Genomic DNA, 15038 nt, shown 5'->3' with positions numbered 1-15038 from the left:
CTTTCTGGTTGGATTGTTTTTCCTCTTCTTTATCTTACATTTTATGGTATAGGCATGGAGGGTTGTTATGTGAGTAGGTGTCAAGAAAAGAAATAAAGGAAAAACTACTACTACTGCTACTCTGCTACTCTGCTACTGCTATTCCTTTTCATAGTAAATGTAGAGAAAGACTAGTGTAAAGAGAAACTGCACAAGAAGTACGCCCCACTAGCTGGAACCTAATGGGTTGCTGGAGTTGAATTCCTTCTGATAACATAAGCTGAGGAAATGGTTGAGACCAGATGGGCAGTTGCTTTATGAACCCTCTTACGTCCTAATCAATGATTACTAAATCCAACAACCTGACTACGATGCAGTTAAATGTTTGGTTTACACTTTTCACTCTGTTGAAGTAGATGCCTGAAATTATTTTCCAAATCAAGCACCCATGACAGTACTGTCTACTGGACAAGGCTGAAGCCAAACCACATGTTAAAAAGTGCAGAAACCAACCTTTTTTTTCCAGGTTTTCTACATTTGAAAATCATGTTTGGTAATCATTGCTATCCTGGAAAATCATCAGTGTTTTATCTATTAATTTTTACTTCTAGTTGATTGTACAACCTGCAAGTTACACTCATAAAACAAAATTAATACCAGGGAAGGGAGGCCCTATGAAAGTAGTTGAAGATGATAAGTTTCACAAAAGTGGAAAATTTTCTTAAGTCCTTAAAACAGGAAAACAGTAGAAATTTTATGTGGTGCTGCACGGTTCGACCTACATGTACTGTTGTTGCCGTTAATAGGCCGTGAGCAAAATTGAACAGTGCGGATTGGCAGGCATTGAAAATTTCAGAGGCCAGTCCACTTTCAGAGTTTGGTTCTATGTGTAGGTACGAGCAGTATTGAAAATGTGGACCTTGGTGGCTTGTGCTTTATAAACTCCATGCTGGGAAAAACATTTCTGAGCAATCAACCAGGACCCTGTTTTTACAAATAATGAATTTGTTTATACAAATGAGAAAAAGACAAGTGAGAATGTTCCCCATTAACTTTCCTCCTCTATCCCACATGGGTATATCGACCTTCTTCTTCAATGCATTTCTCCAACTTATACATACCATTCAATTCCCTAGAATAATGGCTGAAACTTCACTGTTTTCTTCATTTCTTCACATTTTTTGGTAGTTAATATAAAGAAGATTTATTTCAAGTAGCGTATGGAATTTTATATAAGTGAGTTCATATATTGTTACTTTCCTCCCTATTAATCTCTCTTTAACTTCCCCCATGTGCAAGCCTGCTCTATGTAGTTGCATATATTGAATTGCGAGAGTTTATTTTGCAATGGGCCAGCAAGGCACATGGTGAAATCAATTGAAAATGGCCTGTAATTTTATATTACTACTATACTTTTCTTCAAAAAGTGGAAAACCGAGATGATGATGATGAAACAGAAAAAAAGCAAAAGAAAAAAGGAATGCATGGAGGAGGGTGGGTGGGTGGTTAGGTTTTTAGCCAAATAATATCCAGTGTCAACATGAAAAAGCTCTTCCCACCTTATTTGTATAGTAACTAAGCAGCAGATAGAGGAATAAGAAATGTTGTTTTCATCTGAAGGGTTTCATGTCAGGACCTTTTTCACCAGACGAGTCTTTTCCTACTGATTTGAGAAAAGAAAAATTCTCATGCCCTGGATTGGATTAATATTTATGAAAGTAAATTAAAGTTCAATCTAGCTACTACTATTTGAATTTCATCAAATGATGTTGACAGAAATATTTAGGTTTATCAGCTTGCAATGAATTTTAGTCCATTTCATTTGAATTGAGAATACAAATTATATATAGTAATGCTTTTTTTTTTTTTCTAAATGAAGATCCCATATTCACCAGCAACTTCTCTACCATTAATTAATTGCAAGTAAACCAATAATGCCACAAGACGAGGTTGGTAAGGCTGCATATACCAAATGAAAAGAAAAGGAATGAACTTGTTTAAGTCTATTTCTATTTCCCATCTGGTCCTCCCCCCCCCCCCCCCCCCCCCCCACTCTTCAAGGGCACATGCTTGTCAAGTGCTTCTTTTTTGCTTCAACTGCTTTGTCAACATTTAAAATAGATCTAATTTTGATGAGGATCTCATTGTTTTAATAGCCTTTAAATTTGCGATGTAGCAGTATATCAGACTACATTAAATTGAAACTCTCGTGTGAATTATACAAAAGTTATAAGATGACACTTGTTTCTGGATAATTAAGTTACATTTTCCTTTATTTTCCATATTTCATTATCATGCATTCCTTCTTGCAGAGAAGAAATGATGCTTCACATATAAAAAAATTGTATAAAGCAAATGTTAAAAAATAGGTAAATCTTTATGTTTAATTTAATTAATTTATACAATTATACTTAAAATATAACATTTAACAATATAAAAATTCGAATCTCAACACTTAAAATTTATTTTCTTATTTCGAGACTATAAACTTTTATAAAAAAATTAAAAAAAAAAAGAGGATAAAATTCGGAATTATCGGACTTTTACCTTAGAATCTAAAAGTAACACTAAAATTTAAAAATAAATAAATAAATCTTGTGGATGGTTTACTCTCTCATGAGTAGTTTTAGCTAATCAAGTCTAATTTGTTACAACTACTTATATGACCGATATATTTTAATCTTTGCCATGACGATGGCCTAATGATTGTTTCCTAACTCTTCAAAAAGGTCACATCTGCACTTATATATGCACTTTATTGACCCTCGCTATCTCCCTTTTCGTGCTTTATGATGATTCGATCGATCGAATGACGGGAAACATGGCAAAATGATTCTGACATAAATGAACCTCTTAGGACCATCTAAGCCGGTAAGGCCGTATCCTTTTTATATCAGCTTTCTTTAAGTAAAAAAATTTCTGTGCTATAGCTGCTATATAATTACACTGGTAATCTGCCTTGTAAATTGTAAGGGTTCATTTGAATGGGGGCCAGGGCTCCTCTCCAGCGCTCACTGAATCTTGTAAGCTGTTAGGGTTCATTTTAATTATTCATATATACTTGTGTCTTTCATGTCTATCAAATTGAGACCGTCCTCTATATATTATCAGTTAAGGTGGGGAAGCAGGCGCCCAAAGATGAAGCAATTTGGTGAGCCGGTTCATGCGTTTATAGTAATGCCAATGGAATCCCAATTCTGAAACGCTATAAAAAGTCCAAACAGGAAGAAAAGGAAGACTAAAATCATAAGAAACGAACAGAATAATAAGAATAGATTATTGATATTAAAGTTGATTTGTGGATTTATCAGCGTGATTCTTTCTCCACAGTCACTTTAAAAAAATATAAGTTCCTCGAGACCAATTTTTTTAAGATCCATGAAGACAAGCAGTGATGCTAGGTTGGATGTCTTCATCCGTGAAACAATTCTTTAAAAGATTCGAAAGGTTTAAACAAATCAAAAATGTCAACTCCCCATGCAAAGGAGAAGACAAGAAACAAGTGTCTTCTAGGAACGTAGGGTTGGGTTTTGTTCTCCGTTCCAAGTTGTTTTCTGTGCTAAAACTTTTAATTTAATCCTTATATAGAATATCTGTCATCTCTGTTTTGGAACAAAAATAATGCACATGTCACGCATAACGAGCTACTTTTTGGATGTCATTTAGCCAAACCTAATCCTCTAAGTTATTCCTCTTCTTTCAGACTATGAAAGAGTGAAGACAAAACAGTCCAAATTCTATCTGCTCAGCCTTGGAAAGTAAACCCTTTTGATGTAGACGAAAAAGATTAAACAAATATTATTTCTTAATATATAGTATATATTATCGTCATATAGGAAATTGGTTTATGTCCTTTTGCTTGCAAACTATATCCACCATCCTCATTAATTTCCATTTCCCATTCAGATTTCTAGATCCATATATATAGAACAAATTTAATTAATAATGCACTTGGGGTTGTCAGATGGTAGAGCTAAAAACCACCTTAGGATGTTGAACTCTTATCTTCTGAATCAAGTTTATTCAATCAAACAAATTTTTTATATTTTTATATTTTTTCACAAATTCTTATATATATATATATATGTTATAATCCACTTTAATAGAGTTACATCACGTGAAAGTAAAAATAAAAGAAGTCTTTCATGTGATAAATTAAAAAAAGATAATAAAAAAAATTTTTAATTTTGATATTTTATTAAATATTTAATTTATTATAATTGGTAATAAATAAAAGGACTTAACTTGAATATAAAATTATAAATTATTAAAATTTAATTAGATGTAAGATAACTTATTTTAATAATATATATGTATGTATCAATATTCTTCATTATTCATTTGCTTTGCTGTTTGCAAATTGAAAAATGTTTGGAACGTGATCGAGCGCGACTCGTTTGAATACACGAGACCCACCAAAATTGACTAAGTTTTCTAGCTCATGCTAGCCAATTGCGACCCCACAATAATTCTAGTGTTATGAGGAGGATCCTTTTTTTCCTAGTTGAAAACCCTATGAACTATATATTATCAAATTCATATATAACAACGTATATTTGCACAGAAAATTAAAGATGTGGACTCCAAAACAATAAGAACATGGGGACAAGACAAAAGTATATGCTACCATGATTTAAGAAACAAAAAACAAAAAGTCTTTGTTTAGGTAGGAAGAAATTGATGGGTTGATGAAGAAATGGCCCCCACATTTTCTTACAAAAACCCATGTTTAATTATCTTATAAAAATCTTTTTTTTTGTTAATCATAATATTAACAACGAGAGGAGTCTCCAAATCAAGACCTTATCAACAAAGGTCAAACAATTACTTTAATCACCAAAGAAAAAGATATTAGGAAAAGAGTTTTTATAGGTTTTTACAAGGAGATAACTGTCAATGGAGAATTCATTGTTCATGGAAAAAAAAAAAAAAGGTGAAATGGTCACATGATATATGCAACAGTCGGATCTGTATCTATAATGTGATGAGAGACTATGATTTTATCATATAAAGAGAACAAGTGGAGTGTCAAAATATCGTTGATTTGTTTTGTTTTGTTTTGTTTGTTTTTGGTTTAAAACCATGACGATGAAGTCTTATATAAAATACTATAAATTTTGATGACTTCAATTCCACGGTTCAATGAAAACCAATTGAAAAACCTTACCCAGCTTCTTTTTTCTTCTTCTTCTTCTTCTTTCTCTCTCTTGATCATTTGTTTAAAAGGACTACCAAGTTGGTTCCAATCTCTCTCTAGGTATCCTCCTCTTCTATTCTCCAAAGTTGAAAGGGTTATCTGATGATCAACAACTTGGAAGGAAGGAATAGAGTCTGCATCAGGAATCTTCAGCATATATATATATGGTTTGTATCTTTGAGGGGAAAGGAAAGAAAAGACATGATTTCTTTGTGGTAATTGATTTCTTAATTTTCTTTTGGTTTCCACTTTCTATTTTCCACCATGTTTAACTCAAATTTTGAAAATCTTTTAGGCCAGTTAATTGTGTTGTTCTTTTCTGAATCTATGGGTTGATTTTTGCCTTTCAAATTTTAAAGCCAGGTTTATAGAAGAGATTTTTTACAAGTATTCTGGAAGGAAATGAAAGGGTTTTCATGAATAAATGAAAGATGATGTTTTACCAGTATCCTAGAGATGAACTGCATGCCTTCCAGTTCTTCAGAAGTCTATCATTTCTGAAATAAACTTTTATTTTATCATAACGTTGATTCTTTTCCCACTGTATCTTCACCTAAATTTACATTAAAAGAAAAAATGTATACTTCATTGGATTTAGGTACTGGTTTCATTGGATTCCATACTTATTTATTATTTCTTATAAGGTTCCTATAATAATTAAACTTAAACTCAAGTACATCACTGCTTTGATTCTAATAAAATATCAACAATATTTACAGATGACAAATTAATCTTCCTTCTTTATAGCTATTTGATCTCTTCCCCCTTCAGCTCTAATAACAAACAGCAGTGCAGTTGGGGTTTTCTCATTTGTTTTTCAATGAAGTACTCGTATTCTATAAGCATAGATCAGAATCCAAAGTCACTACTAAATTTTTCCTACACAACATACGGATTATGAATTACACTCTTACTATTTGCTAATTAATGTTATAACCCAATATATATCTTCGTACGAAGTTGTTCAGATTTAACTTTTATTAGATCAACATAATATAGCTGCAATTTTTTTTTTTTACTTACTTTGACAACTCCACCACTTCTGCAGAAATCGGATGCCTAGAAGTTACAAAAATCTATGAGGTTGGCTTCACTGTCTCAATCGAGCAAGAATTTAGATCCATATGTAAGTGTGACATATGACCCTCAGTTTTTTTTTCTGTCATGCATTAATATATATGGGAAGAATCAATTTACATAGTGTAAAATTTTTTTAGTTTTATAATTTTTTTAACCATTGATTTTAATAAATCTAAAAAAAATGAGATCAAACATTTTTTTTATTTTTATTTATTTTTTTATCCTTTAGATCTATTAAAATCAAAAGTTAAAAAATATAAAACTAAAAAAATTTTATATTATATAAATTGATCTCTTATATATATATATATATATATTTATAATAGTTAAAGTAAGTTATTGGATGAAATTTGTGTATTTGTATGAGAGAGAGCCAGTCGAATGTTGTAATTCGTCTACGTTTAATTTACTTGCATAAAACACCACATTCTTCATAGCCAAAAACTCATTAATTTGAAACTACTTCCATTTAAAAAGGTGGATGATGCTGTTTATACAAATGGCTCCACCCATAAATGTGATGACAAAATGCTTTGCAGCCCGCAATAAGTTTGTGCAGTTAAACCTATCACCTAAAAAATATCCTCACATCCACAAGATCGACCGTTGAAATGTTTTAAACCACAGCTAATGTTGGGGATTGCTACTTATTGCTACTTTTTATAACTTCATCTAAACAAATTTAAAGTCTCCAAGTGATGGGGTCTGGTAAGAAATATCATATTAGATGATTAGTGCTGCATTAATTAGGTTTATTGTCTTAATTTTCATTTATGAAGTCATTGCATATATAATGGCAAGGTCTAAAAGGCAACTAAATCCAACATTTCTACTTCAGCAAATGGGAGCTCTATATGTTGTGCTATATCTATGATTATAAGAAGAGAACTATCTTTGGGAAATAAATGGTAGTATAAAGTTTTTTTTTTTTTTTTGACAAATGGAAGCTTTCATGGTAGTATAAAGATTTTAAATGCACTTTGGGAATATGTTTAAATATTTAATAGAAATATTGACATCTTTCAATATTTTCTTCGATTTTTTTTTTTTACTTTTAGTCAGTGTATAGTTGCTCCAAACCAACAATCAGAAGAATTTTGAGAAACTCATTTTCATAATTTTTATTTTATTGCATGGTCCAAGTTTTATATTAATGTTGGAATTGGTAGGTTGCATAGAAGTATATGTGTTTTATTATTCATAAAAGATGATTAAATGTGAAAAAAAAAAAAAAAAAAAAACGAGTGGATTCAGCTGCAACTTGAACAATTTGCACGTATAGAATAAACAGGTTCGACAGTTAGGCAATAAGGGCATTAATCAATAAAATCCATGGTGATGTTGTTTTGCCCGATGATTGTCAAGGAGTTTGGGTCATAACAATAGTATCATTTTGCAGCTTGTATGTGTCTTTAAATATCCTTTCTCTTCTTTTCCATTCTTTTCATTTCTATCAGCAAAAAGCAATGATCGAAGGCATGACAAAGGTGTATGATGAAGAAAAGAGGGTCGATAGTGAAGAACAGGCCGAAAACTTGTCTGCTGTTTCTTCCCTGAAGTGCTCATCCTTCGACTTGAATGAAGAAGCTAGAAGCGAAGAGGAATATTATTCTTATAATAATAATAATAATAGTATTGGCAAGGAAGGTGAAGTTAGTGCTGAAGAGGATGAGAAGAGAACTGAAGGGACTTCCAGCAATAACAATGGGGGAGAGGAAGGCAATGATAGAAGAACAGTAAGGCAATATGTTAGGTCAAAATTGCCTCGGCTTCGGTGGACTCCTGATCTCCATCTCTCTTTCGTGCATGCAGTTGAAAGGCTTGGTGGGCAAGAGAGTAAGTTCAAATATTGCATCATTGTTTATTGCTTTTTAACTTTGTTGTCATTTGATTTAAGAAAGATAAACAAAACGAAAAAGGTTTTCAAGTTTATTTTACTCTAAAACTTAATTTCTTTGGGTTTTGTTGCAGGAGCAACTCCTAAGTTAGTTCTTCAATTGATGAATGTGAGGGGACTTAACATTGCCCATGTAAAAAGTCACTTGCAGGTGCAAAAATGATGAAAAAAAAAAACATTTTGATTTGATATTTCCTTGCCCTAATTTTCAATTTTTCAATCCATTTTTTAACATCATATCTCTATAATCCTGTTTCAGATGTACAGAAGTAAGAAGCTTGATGAGTCTGGACAAGGTGAAATTCCTTTTGCTTGTACTCATTAAATGATTTACTACTGTCATTTCATTGTATACTGGGCACAGTTTATTAAAAAGATACCAAATACTGTATACCACAAGCAATAAGATGGTTAAAATGTAACAAAAATTAATTAATTCAAAGATAATTAGTATTTACTTTAAAAGTGCATTATTTATTTATTTATAAAAATTAATTCTTTTAATTTTAATTATTTCACTAGTTTTAATTAAAAAAAGTAAGTCATAAAAATTTATAAGAACTAATATATTAAATAAAAACTTACTTATTATTATTATATTAATTTCATAAAATTAACTTTGTATTTGTTAATGCAGTTCTATGTCAAACTAATAGAGCAATTCAAGGAAGGGATGAATTCCGGAGCATGTTGCACCATCAAGCTGTTACCTCCTATCCTCATCAACATTTCAGAATGGAAAATGGTGGAATTGTCTTAGCCGGAGAATCTTTTGAAAACAACATCACTCGAACTCGTTTCCAATCTCCCCTCTTCCAACGACCATTAGATTTCAAAGCTAGCTTTCCAAGGTAACATTAATAGATAGCCATGGAAACGAGGAATTTCTCAAGTCTCTAATGCTGAAACTTGAATAGCAATTAAAGCACTTAATTTGTATGCTTATATTAATTCTCTTTTTATAGGAGCCCATTATTACAAAATCCTTTCATAAGCAAAGCTCGTGGACAAGAAAATGGTTTCCCAAAATCAGCTGCCTTTTACAACCAAGGACAGTCAAACCAAACTCGTGGAATGGTTACAACCATGGGACTTGGGCCCATCAGGTCAGGTCGATTTCTTGAAGAGAAAAGGTGGCATCCTTTTGAAATGATTAGTAATAGATGGAACGTTAATGGAAATATGACCAAGGACACATTTGCCAATACCTGCTCGCAATCTCAGTTACATTATTTTTGCAAAAGACCAAGCTCAGATGGGGGAGGCTACTCCATAAGGCCAACCGAAGGGAACCTTCGAAACAAGAAGATGCTGGGGCAATTTGTTTCAGACAAGCACGATTCCTTGATCAACTTCAAGAGCTGTGGAACAGAGTTTGAGGAGGTAGAATAACTGCTGCAGAAGTTTGACTATATATAAATATAATTAAAAAAAGTTGTTTTTCAAATGTTTTTCTTTCTTTATTTGAAATGCAGCTGAACCAAGATAAACTGCCGAAGGACAGCGAATGGTTGCCTGATTTGCAGTTAAGACTAAGCCAAAGATTTGGAACTGATGATGAGAAGATCCATTGTAAAGGCAGGCAAGAAATTAGCACCCAGCTTTCACTTTCCTAGCTAGCCTTCAATATATTTATCCAGGATAAAATCCACAACTAAGCAAAAAGATTCAGAAGAATTGTCCAAAATGAAGATCTTGGTCTACATACACAAATTAATTATATGTTGCAACGAGGCCGAATGAGGCTGAGTGCTTAAGGGTCTGACCATGTAAAAAGAAACCCACAGGAAGTGAGATCTTTCAAGTACTTGTCCTAGAGCCATTGTGAGCATACTGTTGTTGTTCTTCATTTGAATATTTTTGTTGTTAAATCAGTTTTGAATGAGATAAGAGTACTCAATCTTAGGAAATTGGAAGGTTGGTGATTGACACAATTTGTTAAGTGTTTCGTACATATCTTCTCCTATATCATTCATGCATGAACATTAATATTTTTAAGAATAATATCACAAATAACTCTTAAATTATATTAAAATATTAAATATGATATCTAAATTTTAAAAATATTTAGTGTCTGAACTATAAATATATTAATTAATATAATATTTAAAAAATTATTTATCTATTACATATTATTATTTAAAGCTAATTATATTAACTATGGATATCATATTAGTTAATAAATTTATAAGTATTATATTAAAAAAATTTTAAATCCAAATATCTAATAAATATTTTATATAATACATCAAAGACTACTTGTAATATTAACTCATATTTTAAATTACTTGTTATTGGGGGTCATGTTCATGCATGTTTTTGACTTGTATTGGATGGTAATAATTAAGATCATTTAGTTAGAATCTACGTACACTGAAAAAGAAATTATAGGCTACTTAATATGATGAACCTTGTTTAGATTCAACTTTTCTGTTCTCGAAACAATGATTTAGCTACAACGTGCCTGGATTACATAAATTATGAATATACATCGACTGTTAGAACTAACTTGGCAAGCTTAACAGGCCCATAAATGGATGCTTCGCTCTGTAGAGTCTAGACCAACTGTGATTCTATGGGCCCATTGTCTGTCATTTTTTCTTTTCTTTCTTCGGTCAGAGAGCTAGGTGAGCTCTGCTATTAAAGTTCCTGCAGGCCGCAATCATTAATCCACAGACATTTGGACATTGTCATTTTACTGTTTAGACTAATAGGATCGAGGATCTTCCTGGTTGTAATGCTGGAAGCATAAGATAAAGCTATGGGCTTAAGGCACAAAAGAATTATGGGCTCAAGATGAGGATTGAATTGAAGCTCTAGAGGGCATGGGCTCCCTAACGGCACACTATTTTGTAAAGTTTCAAATTCCAATTCATTAACGAGATGGCAGACCAAGAAAATAAACGATACAGATATACTTGAACCATTTCTATTCCGAGTTCCCTATGCTCTAGCCTATTGGAGATGATAATGTTCTATACTGCTGGAAGCCCATAACAAGTATGTTATATATCAAAGAAGCCTTCTATATCCAAAAATTTTTATATTTTTGGCCGATACAAGATTGAATCTGAATTTGATGTAACAATTGCCTCCGCTTCTGCACTGATGGCTGATGTAGGGAAAAGAAACGAACAACTTACAAGCTTGTACATCAAGAGCTAACAAATCCACTTGCCTAGCATAAGATACAAGGAAAATGGAAGGAGAAACTCCAGGAAGAAAAATAGAAAAAAATGGTAGGCTGCTGCAAAATCTTAACCAGCTCTGACCATTTTGAACCAAAACTGCTGAAACAAAGGCAGTGAATGCAAGGAATTCAATGGTGCCCCCTCTATTGTTAAGTTTTGGATTGCTGAGAAAAGTGAGTTACTAATTCCTGTTAAGGACATAAGTATTAGTATTTAGAAAATGAAACTCCCATCAGAAGACAGTATCATTGTTAAAGAATGATAAAATTACCTCAGAATAGCGGACGTGATTATGATGCAAGTAAGAAGTTTTGACAATTGTTTCCCACTTGGTATCATCAGTAGCAGGTATCTTAGGTTCATGTTTTTTAGGATTAAATCGAGTGCCATTATAAGACTGTGAAAATGAATTTCTTGACGTAGCTGAAGGCAGCGCACGCCAAAGCCAGGACTCAGATGGTGTTTTTGGTAAAGGAGGCGGAAGGGGAGAGTAATAAGAACCAGCCTTAGCTTCTTGATCAGCTGCTCTCAAATCATCATCATCATTAACAGTTAGATTTGCATCAGCTCTAACTTTTATACGCTCTAAGGACTTAGATTTTTGATCCAGTCCTCCATTCTGTCTGAAGCAATCTATAATTTCTGCTTGAACTTTGAGATAAGGTTTGTCACAGAAAGAAGATCCACTGGAATTCACTGACCCTGTAATTTCATATTCTGATATTTCCTTTCCATCCAAAAGATTGAGACCTTTTATATCTTGAAGAGAAGATTCTACCATAGCAGGTTCTTCCGGCATTCTGTTCGCTCGTGAGGTATCAGAATGCTTTCCTGTGGAGTCCGTTTGTACGTTGGTATCTGAGGAATTGGAATTTGAACTTGCAATTTCCGCAAAATTTACGGTATCTACATGCAATGTTTTCTCAACTGCAGGCCTCAGAGAACCTAACCCTTTTCTGGTGCTTTGGTAGGGTACTACTTCCTGCGAGTTGTTATTGCTTCTGGTACACTTAACCAACATATTGGCTTTGAATTTCTCAGCTTCTTTGGGCATGCCAAGAAACCCCCCTCCACGGAAGGGAGATTGAGGTCTCGCTCTCCGATAGGGAGAAATGTGAGCACCATCTGGAAGCTTTTTGGGAGGTGACCTATTCACTATCTGCTGGTCATTTGAGCTGGAAAACCGATTTGATTGACACGTCAGCTTTTTCCCAATCTCAGGGAGCCTAGGAAATTGAACACCAATATCACATTTGTCCTCTGGGAGCCTGGGTGATTGAACTGCACTATCCAATTTGTTCTCTGGGAGCCTGGGGGATTGAACTCCAATAACTGATTTGTTCTTGTGAACAACATCCCAAGCATGCTGCAAAGATACAAAATAGTAAATTCATAAGCAATATATTAGAATCTCTAATGCTTATAGCAAGAGCATTGAATAGTGATTTTAAGGAAAATATAAAAATCAACCTTCTCAACAATTTGGCTGCGAGACTTCATGTAGGTATCTTTGCCAGGTTTTACAACCTCCTGAGTAGAATACATTGAAGAGTGGGTCCTAACTTTTAATCCTGGCACAGGATTTACGAGGCGCAGAGTGTTCTTAAAGCATAATCGAGGCAACAAGCCACATGCTTTTCTTGATAAATTGCCAGAATCGTCATAGTCCTCATATTCATCTTCTGTTTCTTCTTCATCTACATCCTGGTTATAATGTGGAATGACAATTGACTCATATTGATTAACAGGAGGTTTCCTGTCCCCATCAACCACTTTCTTAACCTCTCTAGGTTGTTCAGGTGCCATAGATTGCTTCCTTGAAGCATACTGAGGTATCGCCAGAGTCATTGCCTTGGCAGCAGGTAAAAAGCGACTCATCATGAAATCCCGAGTTAGTGGATCTGTAGAGAAGGTTCCTGATGGTTTTGCACCAGTGCCACTACTTATACTACAATTCATGGAGATTGAATCAGTTGGGGACAAGGTATCAAGTGCATCAGAATAAACATCATCATCATTCTCAGACTCTGAGATGCATTTCTCATTCATTCCCTCGTTTGAACTGTCTAGTTTAGTCACATGATCTTCCATAGAATGTGTTTCAGTTTGGAGCCTAACCACATTCTGATAGTCAAAGTATTTCCCCACAGGATATGTTATGACATCCAAACTCCCTGGCGGAAGCCTAGGAGTACCAGAAGCTCCCTTATTAGCCTGAAACTCATGCTCAATGCCACCTTTCACTTTCCCAGGGATCTGCTCCCATACAAAAGGAACTGCAACAGGTTCTGTCACCTGATCCAAACTCACATCCGAGTTACAGAAGGGGAGACTTTGTTGTGTAGTGGGAGGAGAATTCTCAATTATCTTCTGCTTATCTCTATCTGAAAAGGCAGATGTTTCAGAAAACCGCCTCACAGATAACAGTGGTGCACTGAAATTTAATTTCCTTTCCTCCATCACGCTTTACAATTAAGAAGTTCTGCAACTTTCCTTCTTGATATAATTCAGAAATTCAAAACAAGACATAGCTGATGATAGATGTTGCATGAGAACACCATGGTAAAGACTCCATGTGAAAATTCTGGCAAAACACCTGAAAATATGCTGAGACTAATTATTTGAAGAACCTATACTAACTGCAATGAGCACCCAATATACTTTATATCTCCCTAATCTCAGCTTAAACAAGCTAAACATGACAAAATACAGCAAAACGCATGAATTTCAAAATGTTTAAGCTCTGTGACCAAATATTGAGTAATTATATAAAAATACTTGAGCTTGAAAACCTTCAGTGCTCTCAGATAATAGATTATGGAAAAGAAGAAAGAAAAAAAAAATACAAACATTGATGCTCCCCTCAGTGCCACATAAATGTAATTGAACATTTAAATTTTGGAAGTACCAAATTTGACATTATCTGTGATCTGACAATCAAAAAAAAATCTCAGTCAACCACCCTATAGTAAATCAAAACTAGAAGTACATACAGAATTCTTATATGTCTCCCCAGCAACCAGGCAAAGATTTGTGTTGAATTCCATTTAAGATAGGTGGACACCGACATTAAATTCAGGCTATGAAAAATGAAATGAAAACCGCGTTGATTATATCATCTAAATTTTATCTACTCTGCCATACTGATTATTGGCATCACCAAAAGAAGTAAGTTCTAGTTAAAAAAGATAACAAACCTGATGAAGAATTGGTAAAACCTTAAAGATAGTCATAAATTGTTGGATCTTACCAACAGCCAATACATAATGCACTACATCTCTAAACTAACACCAGGGCCCAAAATTCATCTCTTTTTCAAGATTGTTAGGACAAAAAGTAAAAGAAAAAATAAACAAAGAATCTTTAACTTCAGCATAAACCCAGTGTTCCTTTCAAGCTATAAACAACATAAACATTTCTTGAAGAAGTAGTTTTTGCATCAAAAAGAACATTATCTGAAACAAAAGAACAGAAGACACACCTGCTGAGTAAGGGAGAAATGGGTGAGTTCTTTGATGTTTAGGGCTTTAGGGTGTCCTAAAATGATGGCAAGAGTTTAGAGAATGAGTTAAGAAAAGCTAAGAAGGGAGAGAGAAAGAGAGAGGTTGGACACTGTTACACTTTTCTTTTCATTAGCTTCCCTTCCATGTAATATGAATTTGAGACTTCAAAGACAGATCGAGTAGTGTTAGAC

The 15038-nt window shown here is 33.6% G+C and overlaps 2 protein-coding genes across 2 annotated transcripts; one reads left to right on the top strand and one right to left on the bottom strand.

Annotated features, from left to right (window-relative positions):
- Positions 1 to 5061: 5061 nt before the first annotated feature.
- Positions 5062 to 10095, top strand: LOC111281255 (uncharacterized). Its single transcript, XM_022868953.2, has 8 exons — positions 5062 to 5391; positions 6225 to 6302; positions 7714 to 8092; positions 8228 to 8304; positions 8413 to 8449; positions 8791 to 9004; positions 9119 to 9536; positions 9629 to 10095. Exons 2-8 carry the CDS (start codon positions 6255 to 6257, stop codon positions 9767 to 9769), a joined length of 1314 nt encoding a protein of 437 aa, XP_022724688.2. The 5' UTR covers positions 5062 to 5391; positions 6225 to 6254; the 3' UTR covers positions 9770 to 10095.
- A 1043-nt stretch (positions 10096 to 11138) lies between these two features.
- On the bottom strand, positions 11139 to 15038 carry LOC111281333 (uncharacterized). Its single transcript, XM_022869061.2, has 4 exons — positions 14826 to 15038; positions 12815 to 13940; positions 11616 to 12710; positions 11139 to 11532 (listed from the first exon to the last, which is right to left on the bottom strand). The coding sequence occupies exons 2-4, from the start codon at positions 13802 to 13804 to the stop codon at positions 11494 to 11496; spliced, it is 2124 nt and encodes a 707-aa protein (XP_022724796.2). The 5' UTR covers positions 13805 to 13940; positions 14826 to 15038; the 3' UTR covers positions 11139 to 11493.

Source organism: Durio zibethinus, chromosome 28 (genome assembly GCF_047325235.1).
Source record: "Durio zibethinus cultivar Kanyao isolate XHJ-2024 chromosome 28, ASM4732523v1, whole genome shotgun sequence".
Lineage (NCBI taxonomy): Eukaryota > Viridiplantae > Streptophyta > Magnoliopsida > Malvales > Malvaceae > Durio > Durio zibethinus.
Note: the sequence above shows the minus strand (reverse complement) of the source record. Positions and strands in the feature narration are given on the sequence as shown.